Source organism: Etheostoma spectabile, chromosome 10, assembly GCF_008692095.1.
Source record: "Etheostoma spectabile isolate EspeVRDwgs_2016 chromosome 10, UIUC_Espe_1.0, whole genome shotgun sequence".
Lineage (NCBI taxonomy): Eukaryota > Metazoa > Chordata > Actinopteri > Perciformes > Percidae > Etheostoma > Etheostoma spectabile.
The window spans coordinates 7,763,858-7,782,124 of NC_045742.1; the positions used below are offsets into that span (position 1 = coordinate 7,763,858).

General features: G+C 38.0%; 1 protein-coding gene across 1 annotated transcript; it reads left to right on the forward strand.

The window, feature by feature from the left end:
- The first annotated feature begins 4,101 nt into the window (after positions 1–4,101).
- On the forward strand, positions 4,102–12,124 carry gask1b (golgi associated kinase 1B). The gene is made up of 4 exons (XM_032528486.1): positions 4,102–5,074; positions 6,224–6,441; positions 8,839–9,065; positions 11,395–12,124. The coding sequence occupies exons 1-4, from the start codon at positions 4,210–4,212 to the stop codon at positions 11,600–11,602; spliced, it is 1,518 nt and encodes a 505-aa protein (XP_032384377.1). The 5' UTR covers positions 4,102–4,209; the 3' UTR covers positions 11,603–12,124.
- The last annotated feature ends 6,143 nt before the right edge of the window (positions 12,125–18,267 follow it).

Here is an 18,267-nt window from a genome sequence, read left to right on the forward strand (position 1 = left end):
ACTCTGCTGTGAAGTAAAGTCTGGCTCTGTGAGAGAAGCATCTACCAACATTGGTGTGGCTCCTGCGGTCTCAGCCTGGCAACCAACATGAACTTCCTGTCTGGGGAAGAGGGTGCAGGGGAGACAACTTCTCTCCAGTATTTTGATTTTGTACTGCAGTAATTATTTTAAACACTAGCTGTCAGTATTACATATTGCACCATTAAATCAATTGCATTCCTTTGCAATAAGCCAGTAAATTTGGCCCAAATCAAAGTTAGAGCTAAAGGGATACAAAAAGAAATTAAATAAATACTTCATTCATCCTTGAGCTACCCCCACTGACACCACATCTCCAAGGAAATCAGATATTAAAGCTGGTTTGCTGGAAGATGCAGTGTTATTTATAGCCCCACAGTGTGATAAAGAAAAGCTCTCAGGTGTAAGTCTGTAAATAATATATCAATAGTAGTTTACAAAAAAGGTAAGGCCAGTTATGAAACACTGAAATGGTAACAAAGACATTGGCTCCATGGAACATGCTGTCACGGAATGATGAATGGTTCTTTATGTAGAGGATGGGTCCAAATAGAGGATTCGTACTGCGGCCCTGACACAACAGCAAGCGGCCAGCCTCTAATGAGAGAAGGACTCAGAAACCTCTTGATAATTGGATTTTAAACCTCCACTGACACATTGTTCAATTTGTAAAAATAAATCTGACTTTTGCATACAAAATGGATTCTTAGCATTTCATTTTTAGCAAACAATTTAAAAGCAAATAACAGCAACAATGTTACTTACACGACTGAGCCTATACTTGTTTGTACGTTTAAAGTATCACTGTCGCAGTATTTTTGCGTTTAATATTTCATGCTGTTTGATTGCTTTAGTTGCGACTAAAGGAAAGGCTTACAAATCCAAAAAAATAAAGACTTGGCAAGAGACAAATCATGTTTAAAACCAAGCGGGCCAGCAGCTGTAGATTGAGTAACGGAGGCCCTTGGTGAAAGCCTAGAGCCTCATTTAAAATCTTTAATTGTATCCTTATTCATAATTTAATCAAAATCCATGTTTCATTAACCTCCCCTTGTCTGTGCTGAACAATATTTGTACACACAGAACTGACTGCTAATGAGTTGAGCTCACATAAACCTTCTGGGATCTCATTTATAAAAAAGGTTTTTTATAAATGAGACTCTGAGGGACTTGGTCCGAAACTGCCGGAATTTGTTCCCCGCAGAAAGGAATACCATCCATATAGGAAGTCATGTTGTCTTTCAAAACAATGACACATGACAACACAAAGTCATAACAGCTCACTCACCAAGACACAGGACTTAAGTGTCCTTCAGGTTCTCCTTGAGAGAATATTGGTAACATAATGTCAGAAATCATTTCTTGAAAATAGTAAGAAAAGTAAATAACTTCAATCAATGTGCTCACCCTGTCAAGTAGTAATGAAATCGATTCAGAGTTTGCTTTCACATTGAAAAAAAGATCAGGCCACTGAAGCAAACACAAAAGTAATTTCTGACATCTGACATCCAAAACAAAATTCAAAATGAGACATCAACACTTTCGTTCCTCATTGAAACTATTGGAAAGAAGATGGGAGACTCCAAACAACAGCAGAGCAGCCACATTGGCATCAATTCCACAAGCAAAAATCAGTTATACTGGTTGAGTTACAGGTGAACTCAAATGTTCACAAGTTGCCAGCTCCGGCACTTTCAACACATTTTTGCACCTTGAAGAATTAAAAAGCAAAATAAACACTGGAGATTGTTAATTTCGGACAACACAGGAGCCTCCGGCTTGCTCTCATTTCATCACAGACAAATTATAGTTCACATACCTTGTTCAGCTGCATGTTCAGTGCTATGACAGGTCACCATCAATTATGTGCTAATAAATAAAAGCAAAGGTGGGTATTGTGCTTCAAGCATGTTACAACTAAATATTTGTTTTCTATGATTGAGCATGTGCACAGTGTTAAAAACAGCTACATGCCGAGTGTGTCTGCAGTGGAGAGGTGTGACACTCAGCCAGGTGCTGCCAATTATCTAATCACTCACTCTAACACAAAATGGCTGCAATGGACAAGTTACATGAAGGGGGGGGAGGGGGGGGGTGTTATAAACTGTAGAACAGGTGGAACAAAACACTTCAATATGAAGGCTCATGTCTGTGCTATTGTGAACTATTTTTTTATCTCAGGAGAAAAGTGTGAAAATAAAAATGTTTCAGTAAACTCGTTTTTATATTTCGGAAAAATATTAAACATGTTAAATAATTGTGAGATGAAAACAAGGAACACAAATTATTGAAGAAATCACTATCATAATTGTTCAAATTTACAATGTTGAAAAAAATACCTTTACTCAATACAGTAGCCTCCTTAAGTATAGTTTTGAAGAACTTGTACTTTACTTAAAGTGCTCATAATATGCGTTTTGGCTTGTTCCCTTTCCTTTATTGTTTTAAGTATCTTTTTTGTGCATGTAATTGGTTTACAAGTGAAAAAGCCCAAAGTCCACCCCAAAGGAACTTACCATCTCTAACAGAAAACACTGTTACTGCTCCAAACAGCTCTATGTAGTCCAGCCTTTACTTCCAGGATAAACATGCGTCATTTAACCTTACTTTTTGACACACGTTATAGTACTCGCCTAGCTGCCCTCATACTCTGCTTCTGACTGGCTAGTTCTTATCTAGGTACTAGGCATGTGTGACTCTGAACAAAGATGGGAACAAAAGTGAGATGCCTCACTCAGTGGCTAAAAACTAAAGCTCAACACACAGGGTGAAAAGAGGAGTTGCAGCAATTGCTGCAGTGCGACAAAAATATGGTGTTTTTATTGAACCTATAACCATAGTTTATATTCTAACTATGAACCATGAACCGGTAAACGAGGAAAATTAAGTATTACGCTTTTTGTACTCGACATTACTTTTTTTTACAGGCAAATATTGTACGTTTTACTCCACAACATTTGTTTTGACAACTTAAGTTACTTACTTTGCAGTTTATATTAGTAATATAACATGTAATCAATGATGTCATATTTTAGATTCAAAAACATGTTTATTGCCCCTGGGGGAAAATTCACAAGCTACCCTGATAAAGTAAGCTTCAACATTTAAGTGATGTATGTATTAATGCATCGATAATTACAATCTAATAATACAGGGTTATTAAACATTATTCTGGAATGGACCACTTTTTTGGGCCACAGTAAACATTGAACTTTCACTAGCGCAGAGTAATTCTACATGTGGTTTTTGCCACTTTTATGTGGAACTTTAAAGACTCATGTGTCTGGCGTGCTGAAGAGGACATCGCTTATCTGGACATCAGTAGTCTTTATGCCACAACACAATAGTTCTATATTTAAACATGTTTTCATTCAGGTCAGGAAATCCTGTAAGTGGGCTGCTGCATCAAGCCTGCATTTCCCTTCCATGGGAGGAGCTATTTGTTTCCTGCTGTTAACTGTTTCCGTTTTCCAATTTCTATTCTATTCTATTCTATTCTATTCTATTCTATTCTATCAGCAGTCAATTAAGTCAATTAAGAGCAAATAAATGGACCAGCAGATGTCGCCTAAAACACAAAGATTATTGGATCAAATGTACTTCAACTTGAATCACCTCTGATCTATGAATTTTAATTATTAAATATTATCACTACACAGTCTACAATGTCCTTAAAAAATAAATGTGCATCAACGAACAATTCTTTTTGCCATTTTAGCACTAACTGCTATGCTATTCCTATTAGCCTACTGAAAAGTGCATGGGACGCTATCCAAAATATTCGCCTGTCTGACAACTTTATTTGTTACTTGCTACAGTTAACTTGAGTAATTCTGCAGATCATTTGATAAAGTTTATAACCAGAAATATCATGCATCGTCCGTGGGTGTTCAATGATGAAAGCTTAATTACCACCATGGGTTCCTTCAGCGCTTAACTGTATTTTACCAAATAGTTTTATTACAAATAGCTACAACTTAAAATAAATAAATAGAAAAGGCTGAAACTATTCAAGTCATCTGAGATTGGCAGGATGGTTTCCCAGCGCGTCCATCCCCTAAACAGTTGTCTTCTTGCACTGTGGCCACACATCCTCCCTTCCAAAACGAGTTTCGGATGTTGTGCGCTCCTCCCTGGTTTGAGTTTGGCTAAAAAAAAAGACATTCAACCATGTTATTAACATAAGTTCTAATGGGGAAGTCTCGCGTTCACTGGCTGCGCTTTCTAAGATTGACCAGCAGTTTTCGAAGGTGCCCTCTTTCTAAAAGGAGTTTGATAATTGCCAGCGTGTGTGTTTTCCATTTGTTGTTGGTGGTTTCCCATTTTGGATACTCGCAGCACCAACTGGAACGAGGGATTGACGAAGACAAATACCGAAACGCCCGTGGATTTTATAATTTGGATATTAGTGATGCGCTTTCAGACTCGGATTTGCAGACCGGTGCGAGCTTTGTGGTCCCGACACGGTCCAACGTGGTGTATATAACGTTAAAGTCTAAGCGCCTGAAACCAGCACATATTCGGGGTACAATCAGACCAAAACTGAGGAGAAAAGTAAGAAGGAAGGAGACTAATTCCGCTTTTACGCAGTACAAACTTGTAACTTTGGAGCGAGACGCGGGCCAGAATAAACGTAATTTTGCATCCAAGACTTCCTTGGGAGAAACCAGGGACGTTTATTATAAATCTTTAGATATAACCTATATATCTCCGACGGATACACGGATAGACTCTCACATTAGTTCTATCCGAATATACAGTCAGAGGGCACCGCCATGGCTCAGCCCAAAGGACGTGGAAGTCATGCGCTTTCTTGCGGATGCCAACGTTTTGCGCATCAAAGAAGTTTCTCATGGAGACTCTCCGACACTTCTGGTATTTGAGGGCAAGACAAGCGTTCCAAAGAAAAACCGAAAACACACTGTCTGTGGAGGGCAGTGCGGAGTAATCAACATCCCCGTGGACACCTCTGAGGTCTTTGCTTTCCATCTGGACAGGGTGCTTGGTCTCAATAGGACACTGCCAGCTGTAAGCAGAAAGTTTAGCTTTTTACACGGTATGTCAACAGACACGATGACAAGGTTTCTGAAGCTGGATACAATTTATGGAGTACTTTTAAAACCAAGTTAAGTTCTAACTGTAGGCTAATGAGTTTGTTTTATTACAGACAGTGGATGATGTTGATTGGGGGGGATACGAACTTTTAAACTAAACTCCAAGATCAACTAAATTACATTTTCTTACTTGATAGGTTGGTGGTTTCCGCACTCAGAGTTTAACTCTTTTCTGTGTAGGCTGCTGCACTTAGGTTCCAAATTGCAGACTGTATCATCAACATCACAGCACTGTAATCATATGGAGAAACAGACTGCGAACATGTATATTACTACCCTGATGAACTGAATCTATGCAGCTTTGTCATAGTTTTAGTTTTTTTTTGAGCTAAAGTTATTACATTGCAGACTAATCATACAGTACAAACCTTTTGAATTTGTTGGTTTAACCCTCGGATTACTGAATGTCATGGAGGAGTTAATTGGAGGATTCATTAAATTGGGTGCTCTGACACTGTTGCCATAGTGGTGGGAGAGATGTGTGCTGAGGATCCAACAGCCATGTGCTTTTGACCAAAGCCAGCTCATTCAATACCAATATTGAAAATATCAACGTATTTCCATGGCAGAAAAAACTTCAGTAATACAAAAGATTGTAGAGCCATGGGACCAAGGGGAATCCTCATGTGTGAGCTGTTCAGTACCATATGGGAAAAGCACCCGCACACCTCAAATGTCAGTGACATTAGAAAAGTTGTCTTGATACCAGATTAAAGTTCACAAGCTATGCTGTGTTGTATGTCTAAATAGGGTACTAATATGTATTGATGGTTGACAGGAGAGTCAAGACATTTAAATGTATACATGCAATGATACATTTATTTCAGCGGTTTGATCAAACACTGATTTAAAGGGAGTGCTTACAAAACTATATAAAACATGTAGTAATGTTCTGAACACCATACATGGTAGTGCTGTTTTGTGCTGGTCACCTACCAAAGTTAAAAGTTATAGGTGTGTTTGTTTTAACCATGTGTATGCATTGCTCACTAAGCTTTTCCTGGATAAGATTACCGATAGGTTAAAAAACTCACTGAGACTGACCAGTTGCTGAAACCTGATCATGTAATCCTTTTATACTCCCTCTTTAGATGGCCAGCCCTGTCCAGTGGTGTCATGGGATGCATCTCTCTACCCAGAAGGCCTTGCTGCAGGCTTGTCGACCGTGAGGTTAACATGGGGGGAGTACCAGAACTCCCTGAAACAGAGGTGTTGGCATAAAAACATCAGCCCAAAGCCTGACTCCGGCTGCTTCACAGTTCATCACTATGAGTGGAGTAAACTGGCTCTGTTTGACTTCTTGTTACAGGTACTACAAGCCATTTGAATAATGAAAACATATTGTGAAATTGAAAGACAGATCAACTTTTCTCTAAATATGCAAAAAAACAAACATGTCTGCAACAGTTCTGTCCCTCTAGTTAGTAGTTTATTGAATTCCAAAAATGCTTCATGAATGATTTTTTACCAACATTGCTTTTGTCTGACATCAGCAATTTGCTCCAACAGCTGTTATTGCTGAAGAATTAGGTTAAAAATCCTCAGGGGTATTGTCCTTTGGCTGAGTACATGTCTTGTTTCCTGTGTGTAAAAGGACTGTATCTCTGATCAGATTTTAGCAATAAATACATCTCCTGCGAATTCTCCAAAATGTGTCCCATGATCATGAAGGAGCAAACATAGCATTTATTTTCTTTCTCTCTTTCTGTCGGATCTCCATTAGCTTCTAACAATGTAGAAACTACTTCTCCTGGGGTCCACATAAAACAATTACAATATGTACATACGAATGCCGTACATACAATCTTACATACATTTAAAACAAGACATGAAAAGAATATCATTATGTACCTGTTTTGTAAATTAGTGTCAAATAGAATGACATCACATTATGACAATAACATCACATTCCAACAATAACAGCCCATCATAGTTAGATTACCTAATGTTTTTATTAATTTGTGAAGTGTTTTCTAAGTAGTCTTTACAAACTGGCCTTACTCAATGCCTTCACTATAATAGTTGGCAAGCTATTCAACATTGTGATGACTCTAAACAATACAGACCTGCACACAGTATCAGTCCGGGGTTTTTGCTTGAGTAGATAACACCTACAGTAGCTGCCTGCCATGTACTATAACTGTCTTGGTCTCTGACATAATTTGACTTGGAGTACAGACAAATTGGCTGTTTACTAAAACAGATATTCCTAAAAATATTCATAAGGTTGCATGCCAACCTCTTGTCTACTCTCAGCCATGAGAGACTGGTATGTGCCCTCACTGTACCCAGCTATGCACCTGATAGACAGGCCAGTTCAATATTCTCTGCTTTATTTTGAGCTATTTGGAGCTTAGACAGATCTTTTTTTGCTGTGCTCGACCAGACCGGTGATCAATAATCAAGGTGAGAGTGAGGAAATGAAAATTGCATACTTTACAATTGTTTGGATACCTTTAGAACTACTCAGTCAGCCATTGAGGCCAAAGTGCCACCGCTTTATCTTGGGTCTTTATTTCAAGTTACTTATGAATAAATTCCAAAACAAGTAATGAGAAATTCATATGGTGCAGGTTAGAGAGGCAGATTACAAACAGATAGGCCTATCACACATCTTATCAAAGACGCAAGTGAACTGAATAGTGAAGTTATTAAATTGGTTTGTCTGATACTGAATAACAAAATACCAAATGGCATCTATTCATGTTGTAAAAAATACTTTCTTGTCCTGAACTAACCCTCACAGGCTGAAAAATGCTCAGGTGACAACAACCATGGCTAAATACTGAAGCCAAACCTCAAATATCTCTCACTCTAAAAATGTTAGTTATGTGTCACTCTGGTTTTGGTTTTAGGATTGAAAACATAGTGTTGATCTTCAAAAAGTCTGCAATGACTTCTGCCAAAGTTTACATGGAATGTAAAAGTTGAAGTCAAATTTAATTAGCTGTTTTACATCCAGGTTGCTGGGTTCAGAAAGGTTCAGAGTTTTTATTAGAAGATATTAGGGCTTACAGAAAGTAATGTTAAGGGGCTTGTTGGCTTGATTGACAGGTATCCTGGAGGTATATCAGCTTACAACTTTGGTGGATGCTCATTGAGCCAAGTTGGCCCCCAGGTTTCTGAAAAAGATGCCTGTCACCTAATTATGGTTTCAAAAGTCCAATCTGAAACCTATGAGTGACATCTCAGATGCCGCAGCCTTGGTTTTACTTAGTCTTTTGTTACATCATCTAAAGCCTCTGACAATTAAATGGTTTAGCATTATGAAGAGTGACAGATGAGTTGAAGCCTTAGTTGGGGACTATAGGATGCCAGTTGTTATGGAGAAGGCAGGAGTGTTCGATGAGGTGCTGTCTAATAGGCTTAAGAAGTCCCCTGTGCGGTCATGTCACTCACCAGTAAGATGGTATAATTGATGCAGATCTCATCAAATAACCAAACAGCACTAATGCTAAAGAAGCACTACACAAATTAGCCTGGATGTGTTTAGTTTTTCCTCTGCAAAACCATAAACCCTGTAATGCAATTATTATTATCTAACTGTGAGATAATGCCATGATTGCAATACAACCTTGTTCAGGGCAAGACAAACTCTTGCACCTGAAAAAATTAGAAACACTTTCATAAAAATCAGTAACACAACTGTGTTCTCAACACATCCAGTACACATGTTCACGGAGGAAATACGAATGTTTCCTTTCAGATTCACAACCGTCTGGATCACAGTTGCTGTGGATTCAGGCCCAGGCAGGAGGATGTGTGTGTGGAACTCGGCCACCATGCTCAATGTGGGGACCCAAACCACATACAACTGACAAACATTATCCACAGGGATCACAACCCCAGACACCTGGTCTTCACTAACAACAAGGGGTTCTTCGACCGCAATGAGGACAACTTGGACTTCAGGCTCCTGGAAGGAATCAAAGAGTAAGTTTGGATCCCAAAACATCTATAACTGTATGTGATAGATACTGATGATTTTAGAGGTTTTGTCTTTATTGCTCGGTAAAATGAACATATTGAAGTTTCACTCAGATTTTGTTTGTTGGACTTCAAACGGATGTGGAAATGACAACAGCAACATTATGACAGTTTTGTGTCATAACACAGATGTTATCAAAATAATAACTTTTGTCTGATTCACTGAAGTTCTTCCAAAATGTTCTTTAAATTAACAAGAGGTCAACAGTCTTTACAACATGGTTGGTGTGTTAAATCCTAACGAGGCTTGTGGCCTGTTCAGCAACTCTGGAATTAACATTTTGCACGTAATAATCTTTAAGTACAAAGCACAAACAAAATGCCATCTTTTTGCACTTTCAAATACGGTTTTGATCACTTTAAACCATAGTTTAAATGTTAAAAACATGCTTTTATGTATATTAAAGTCAACCTTGCAAAGTTTAACCTGAGAAAACAGAACATTTTTCTTCTGGTTTTGAATCTTGGGGCATCATAATGTGTTTTCTTCTGTTTTTCCCCAATGAAATGTGTATGTAATTCCAAACCACACTGCAGAGACACTGCATTCATCTCATCCATCTTTTGATAAATTAATCAATAAGTCATATGGAGACAGAAGAGAAACTGGGATTTGGCAAGGAGACTTGTATCTTCTATCACACACGGATCCTTGTGATCCTAATCAAAACTTTATCGTCTGGCATTCAAAAAAAGATTTAGAGGCACAATAGGTCAAATGTATCAGATGACTTTAGAAGATCAAGATCACCCAACATCATTAATACCTGATGATTTTGTATACATCTGACAGAGCTTTATCTCTTTGACTTTATTAAAGCTAAATTATCTGATTTATTCTAGGCACATTTCTAACTGACATGTACAACACACATTATCACAGTCAATTGGAAAAGCTGGAAGAGCTGCTTTAAAACCTAAACGTAGTCTACAACTAATTAGCAGTCTATCTATGGCTCTTCTCCAGTCATCTTCAAAGTCCACATGGTCATTTTCCCCCTCCCGTCTCTCTCTTGTGGTTTGGTATTTTAGTTATACAAACATTTTTTTTGAGGCAGAACTCCTACGCATGCCATAATAAAATCCACTCAAAACTCAGCGAGGCAAGGCACAAAACTATCTCTGTGTCAAGCAGCAAATAGCACTGGCACATTGGTTCATTCACATTGATCTACCAGCCTACTGTAAGCTAGTTTATGCTTGAAAGCTGTTCAAATGTCGAACAAAATACCAGGAGTAGCTACTAACTTTCAGCCTGTATGTATTCATGTTGTCACTCAAATTTTGTCACACAAACATCCTCATAGGCAACCAAGGCTTGAGATGTGACCGGGTAAGTGTAATTTCAACTGCCAAGAAACTAAGAGCCACTGCTTTTCTGATAGTTAATGTACAGTGGGGCTTGAAAGTTTGGGCACCCCAGGTAAAAACGTGTTAATGCGCATGAAGAAGCCAAGAAAAGATGGAAAAATCTCCAAAAGGCATCAAAATTCTTGTTTGAGGTATCTTCACCCAGTCTTCCTTCCAAGAACTGGCTTTTTCCCTTGCACTTTCCCTATAGCTTTAATTGTTTTCTGCACTTTATTCTCAGGTTACCTACTTAACATTCCAATGGGTTAGGTGTAGTCTATATCAACTATGATTAATTTAGGGGATTGCTCCAGTGCCGCCGGAAGATCCGCCAGATGTCACTCATTTTCAGATGGATGTTCCTCATCTTCCGCTTTCTTTATGTTGTCATTCTAAACTCCTACCTGAGCTGCTCCTCAGATCTCTTCAGGGTAAATTGAGACAGCTAGCTAGACTACCTGTCAAATCTGTATTTTCTGTTGCATGACAAAAACAACTTGTGTTCTACCAAAACAAGTTATTTCCCGAGGCTATTTTGCAAAGGTGCAGTTATCGTGGCTGGTGCTTGGCGCCACCCAAGATGATTGTGATTAGTTTAAAGAAATGCCAATAAACCAGAGCAAGTTTTTTCCTCCCATCCCAGAATGCTGTGTGGACTAGGCAGACCTTCCTTTGCAGCACTGTGGAGGTAGGTCAGGCAATGTGAGACTAGGATTAAAAAACAAATAGGATAAAGTTGCACGGCTGTTCCATAATGTTCAGCCCTTCCTATTTTTAGCAAGTTTGACTTTGCCCACTAAGAACCATTCAAATTATTCCAGCCCCCTGCTTCCAACAAAGAGCAGCTCGGCCTCTGGGACATTTACCTGGAACTAAAACTCCAATTTGACCGTAATTTTTCCTGACACACTTTCTGTCTTTCCAGGCTGCCAGAGCAGGCAGTGTCCGTACTGAAGAGCAAGAGGCTGAGGGAGAAGCTCCTCCAGTCTCTTTTTCTGGACCAGACATACTGGGAGAGCCAGGGCGGCCGACAGGGCATCGATAAGCTGATCGATGTAATTGAGAGGCGGGCCATGGTCCTCCTCACATACATCAACGCTCATGGAATCAAAGTCATCACAATGCACGTGTGATGAGAGTCACACCAATCAAGTGCCGAAATTACTGAGGCATAGATCAGGTAAATTAACAGCTTGATTTCTGTGCCTTCAATGTGTCCCTTCAGAATGTCCCTTTAAAAGCCACTGGAACTTAGTCCAGTTAGGCTACAGTTTGGAAAGTGGTCCTGGGAAAAGAACAGCATCAGCTAATATCTAAAAAGGATGTGTGCCTAACTCTTTTTTACTTGATGAAAATACTTCCTTCTTCTTTTATTTCTTCCTGACAGTACACTGCCATCATTATGTACAGATCACAATGTGCTGCAGTTATACATTTTGCTTCTCCTGAGGCAGTGTAATTGGCACTGTGAATGAATGAAATGCACTAAATTAAACTTTCTTCTCTGCTGGTTAAGTATGTTTCAGGAACTATGATGTTCATAAAGCCTCTTAGCGTAAAGCTAACAAGCCACAACCCATCCAGTTGGCTTGTTTGGCATCACACATTATACACTGAATACAAGATTTCCATTCTAATAAGTTGTTTAATCCACAGTCTGAAACATTTCTTTTTCTTTTTTACAAAACTCCCAAAAAATGACACCATTTTATAAATACATCATTCATTATAATGAAGTTTATGTATTGGAAACAACTTGGCATAGCGACTATACATATTGAAGAACATTAAGATGAGAAGTCAGATGGTTTTACCCTCTTTGATAGGCACTCTTACTTTTAATTTAACTACAAACACCTTTAGCTGTAACCATTTTCACTGTATTTATTTATTTTTGTACGTTCTTCTTGAATTTTTGAAGATGTTCAAGCATCCAATGGTAAATAACAGCATTTATTCTTCAAATAGTTCAGCTTTAATTAATAAAATCCTTTTTTGAAGGAAATAAGCATTTTGTCATTAATAACAACTTTTGGGTTTTTAAACATACCTGTATTGAATTTTGGCTTGAAATGTATCAACACTTGATTTCAGGTAATTTGTCAGTCACAGTCAGGCTTGACTTTTTTATTTTTTTTTACTGATATGTATGAATTGTTTGAAACTTATATTGCCTTAAATGACAAAGCCACCATCAAATAACTTTTAAAAGGAGTATTATACAATTTATAAAAAGACATTTTCTTCTCATGTCTAGGCAGTATCTGTCAAAAGCATGGGCACAAATAGTCTAGCTCTGAAATCTGAGCCACAGTGTGGTGTCTATATTTCATGCAGTCGTAAACAGCGTGCTTTGGGCTCTGAGAGTTGGAGTCGACGAGGCTTTGGGGGTTATTTTCTCGTGTCCATGCCCGGCATTCATTCGGCTGTTGTTTTAACCCCTTTGCATCCGCATTAGTGCGTCAGTGGGGTCCATACCTCTGTGTGTTTGTGCACTGGTTTGTGTTAGAAAGACCCCTCTAGTTCACAGAGTGCTCTGCAGCGGAACCTACATATTCTCACACAATAACATAGACACAGACAAAAGGTGACTTGACATTCATGCAACAATAAAGTCACGCACAGACATATGGACAAGCATTAGAACCTGGACCTTCCCTGACAGTTCCCCTATATTCACACATTCAGTCCCACTCAGTGAAATAAGACCCCTGTAAAATCCTTGTAGTGTCCTGTGGGTCACTACAAAGGTCCTACTACAATCCAAATTGACAATTAAGCCGTCACAAGCTTGTCAGTCAACTCAGACAATTAGCCAAAGCACTAGTTTTTTTTAACTTAGTCTTATGTAAAATATTATTCTACCATATTACAAATGAATCAAGTGAAAGTCTTTATCTTCAAGTAAGCAAAAGTGTGCAGCGTTATTGAAAATTAACAGAAAAATACACAAAATATACAAAGTGGGGTCCTTTTTAAGTAATGATGAATTAAAGTTTTACAAATTTTTATTACACTTTATTAGGAAGAGGCAACTGACATGATGTCCAAACTATTGCAAAGACTGGGGAGCAACAAGAGCACTTGTGACCTTGTCTCATATGCTGTAGTGTGTGGCTGAATCAAAATGTCCTGGTAAAGTCTTTCAATTTACATTACTAAAATGTTTTTATACCAAGTTTCTGACTTTCTGGGCAATGACTCTGGTTTGACTTTATTGACATTGTCAGCCAGAGAGGAAGCCTTCGCCCTCATGTTGTCCTCAGGTCAAATTAACCCGTTTTCCTATATCAATGTTCTTTTTAAACTAACCAATTGTAATTTCCCCAAATAACATGATTGATTCCACACTCTTCAACGCTCTTTGGCAAGTACATATCTCTACTCTCATATCTCTACTCTCTATTCAATTTCATAGCATTTGAAAAAAAAAATTAAGTAGTTTTGAAATAGTATTGAGTAAAAGTTGACATATTCCAGTCTGTGACTATCCATCAACATACATTCCTTTAATTTTATTCAAAATAATTCCTAATTTCTGCTTTTATAACTCAAACGTTAGGTATAATTTCCAAAAAAATAGGTTTATTGACCATAAATTCTAAAATAACTATTAAATTAAAGTTAATAAGTTAGTGTTACATAGTGTTAAACGTCAAAAAAGTGACAAACATTGAAAAAAGGGACAAAAACGTAAGAAAAAGTTAAAAACATTGTTTAAAAAGCGTCAACCAAAGTGTTGATTTTCAATTGTGACAGGAAGACAACAGGAGGGTTAAACTTAATTAAACGTCACATGCGTATTGTGTTATATTGAAGGTTTTGAATATCAGACTGTAATTACATCCTCCAGATACACTGTATGCATTTGAGTAAGTGAGTGTCAGAGTGTAAAAGCTAGAATCTAAAAAGTTGTACTTTTAATGTTTCTAAAGCTCTTTGATTTTTCATACAATGATCTTAAATGACCTGTAACAGCAAAAGAGACTAACAGGGAAAAGAACGCTTTTTAAATATAGTTTTTTTAAGGCATCTGCCTGGGTTTGATTTTCCCGCTAATTCACAGAATGATTGGCGTAGGTAGACGGCACTACAGTAACACATTCTAATGGGTCACAGATTTCACTGTAACACCAGAAAAGCCTGTGTTAGCGTACGCCAGCAGAGCCAGGTAAAAGGAAGGAAGAGATTTCTTTATATAGGCCTAATTTTATTTTAATGTTATTTTAGAAATTATCTGTTGTAGTTATGGCCGATACCGGGGCAGGGCAATCACAAAAAAGAAGGAAATTCTACAAAGAACAACTAAAAGCTAAAAGGGAAAGTGAAAGACAACGGGCTAAACGTGAGTCACACACTGTCGGGCTATTAACAGAACACAGACAATAGCGGGATTGTACATTTTTCAAATTTGATGCCAAATTGGCCCTTAGGCATGTAATATGTATATTTTCTTCTTTACAATATACAATGTGGTTGTTCATCAGTAGCCAAAATTAAATTACACCCCCCCTTCCATTTAGCTCAGATGTTTTCCTTTTAGTCCGTGTTTGTGCTCGCTTACTTTTTTCTTTTCCCTCGTCCCCCCTTTAACGTTACTTGTGTAAAGCGTCTTTGGGTTTCATATAATGCTCTATATTGATCTAAGTTAATACTACATTGGTTGCCTCAACAAACTTCTAATGATTTTGCTTGTAACACAGTGACAGAGATACCCGGTTTCACTCACGAGACATCCAAAGTAAGCAAAGTTTCTGAACGCAACACTTGAAATGCAATTTGTAGTGTATTCTCTCGTTCTAACTGAGGAAAATATTTGTAGCAACCATACAGACTGCCCCGTAATGCAAACACAGTAATCTACAGTAGGCAATACAGCACTGTGAAGAAAAGACCTTTACAACAGCAGCAGGTGTGGTAAGCCACTTTTTTCAATAGCGCTAGAATCAACACAAACTGAAAGTTACATAGTGTCACTTTAAAAGAGTAGTTTGACTTTTTGGGAAGTATAGGGTTTTTTGCTTCTTCATATTGATGTCACCCTCATGTCTGTATGGTAAATATGTTAGCTGTAGCCAGCAGCCGGTTAGCTTAGCATAAAGACTAGGAACTGATAGGCCTGCTCTGTCCAAAAGTAACAAAATCTAGCCTCTCGAAAACTTGCTAAAAACATTTTATATGTCTTTGGAATTGTCTGTCCAAAATCCAGAAGTGTAAAAATTACTATTTAATGTGGCGTTGTGGGTTCAGACTCTTTCTTGTCTGGAACGAGTTGTCCTTTGTAGAATAGATATACAAATGCTCTCAGTGGTATGTGTGCTCATAACTTTAAACAACGCATTGGATTTTCCCTGCTGATTTCATTAGGTGTATCAGGTTAAGGCCTATTTTGCAAAACACAGAAACTGTATTTCATCCCGAACAAACAAATGTATTAGTTAAATCTATAGCGAAAGTCTAATGTGCCTTATGACTTAGAAAGTGTATGTCCTCAGGCAAGTTATTTAAATTGAAATACATTAGAGAGGCGGTAGGCTTTGTACTTGAGCTTTCACATTTTATGAAGCAGGTGTTTTTGCTGGAGCACTGAGCATTAAGCTGGTAAATTGGATACTTTCTGCAACAGTTTTCAAGAAACTTCACAAGGTTTAGCTTAAGTAATGGTTTGTGAAATGTTTGTAATTATTCTCTGTTTCTTTTTAGTATATGATAGGTCTCACATGTTCACAATGGTTTACACAGATAATGAGCCTTGCTTACATTGTGTATGTGTTTCTTCTTCTCCATTCACCTTTTCTTCTTAATGTTAATTCAGTTGTTACTCATTTCCAAAAGGGTATATAAATTGAGAAGATTTTGTCTTTCAGGCAGTGGATGAAAATAATTTGGGATGGTCAACCTCAGCTGTGTCCTGCTGGCTGCTGCCTGATATGACTAACAGCAATCAAACAGAAGGGCTCTTTGTTCTTGTAACCCCAGCTGGATGCTTATAATCAATCTGGTTTACCATGATGTCACTTTTCACATTTCCTCTAGAATTTGCAAGTAACCTCCTACTCTAACAATAAAACATGTGCCTGTTAGCAAATTGATCAGAGTAACTTATTTCAATATGATATTTATTTATCTACGTTTTGTAATAGTTTTCTCCCAATTAAATGATGTGCTCTTCCCACCAATACAAATAACTGCACAGGTTAGTTAGTGTTATGTTTCTTCAGAATCCAGAGAAAATGTGACAGGATTTCAGTGCAGACACAGTCCAGATGGTCAAAGAAAGAGAGTTTGGTTCTTGCTGTTTTGGGCACATTTTTCACTATGCAGTTGAAGAAATAGTTTAACATTTTGGTATCTCATGTTTGTACACTGAAAACTGAACATGAAGCTACAAACAGCTACCATAAAGAAAGAAAATAAAGAAAACAAAATCCATACCAGCACCGCTAAAGCGCATTAATTAATATGCTAAATCTTGGGATGTCGATTGTGTGAATATTCCGTACACAACCTAAGTGTAAAAACAAGAAGTTTTGGTTTAATTTGGGGTCACGTTCCTGGCATGCTATTTTGCCCGTGATAAGCAAACCTAATTTGGCAGCTGGCTCTCAATGGACAAATGTAGGATTACTATCAACCTTCTTTGCTAACTCTCGTCAAAAAAATGAATAAGCATTAAAACATGTTGAACTATTCCCTTAGAATGTGTAACCTCCTGTTGGTTAGAGAAGTGTCTAACCTACACTCAAAGTATATGGTTGTATTTCTTCAAAAGAAAAAAGAGAACATGAATGCAGCCCCATTTTCTTCAATAAGACAGGTTTGCTGTGATATTTCACACAGAGCAGCTTTACTCTTTCTTAGAAACTAACAGGTAATTGGACCATGTAGTCTTAGGATACTCTAAGAATCTGGAACATTACACTGCCTTTCACTGCCATAAGTAAAAGAAGAACTGTAAGAAGTGTTTCAACAACACAGCACCTGGGTGGTCACTGTCAGAACACTCTACACATGAAGATACCAAGAAAAAAAGCATGATTCACTTTTTTCTTCTTTAACACAAAAAACACCAGACACAACAAATTGTTCCCGCCACCTAATGGCCATAAATTTGTGTGTGCCACTGCTGGATGAAGTTCTCTTCATGCTGATAAGGACATAGCAGAGAAATTGAAAGAATGTCAACGTGTCAGATTAAGTCATGTCAAAGCTTGCTTGTTTCACTAAATAGCTGCATAATGCTTTGCTTGAAGCATGGAATCAGGGCACACAATGAATAATGTATTTTTTCATGACTTTACAGTAGCTACAGGTACAGGCCAAAGGTTTGGACCTTCTCATAAAATGCGTTTCCTTTATTTTCATGACTATTCACATTGTAGATTATCACTTAAGGCATCACAACTATGAATGAACACATGTGGAATTATGTTCTTGACAAAAAAGTGTGAAATAACTGAAAGCATGTCTTATATTCTAGTTTTTTCAAAGTAACCACTTTTGCGTTTTTGATGGTGCTGCAAACCCTTGGTGTTCTCTCAATGAGCTTCATGAGGAAGGAGGCTATTTGACCAAGAAGGAGAGTGATGGAGTGCTGCGCCTCCACAGTCAACGGACCTGAACCCAATCAAGATGGTTTGGGGAAAGCTATACCGCAGAGTGAAGGAAAAAGGGCCAACATGTGCCAAGCATCTCTGGGAATTTCTTTAAGACTGTTGGGAAAACATTTCAGGTGACTACCTTTTGAAGCTCATCAAGAGAATGCCAATACTGTGCAAAGCAGTAATCAGAGCAAAGG

What these genes read in the sequence shown, in the direction of transcription:
- gask1b (XM_032528486.1), top strand. Translation starts at nt 4,210, where the DNA reads ATGGGGAAGTCTCGCGTTCACTGGCTGCGCTTTCTAAGATTGACCAGC. An exon ending in TGTTTGACTTCTTGTTACAG is followed by an intron (nt 6,442 to 8,838) that starts GTACTACAAGCC and finishes GTTTCCTTTCAG; the next exon opens with ATTCACAACCGTCTGGATCA. An exon ending in CTCCTGGAAGGAATCAAAGA is followed by an intron (nt 9,066 to 11,394) that starts GTAAGTTTGGAT and finishes CTGTCTTTCCAG; the next exon opens with GCTGCCAGAGCAGGCAGTGT.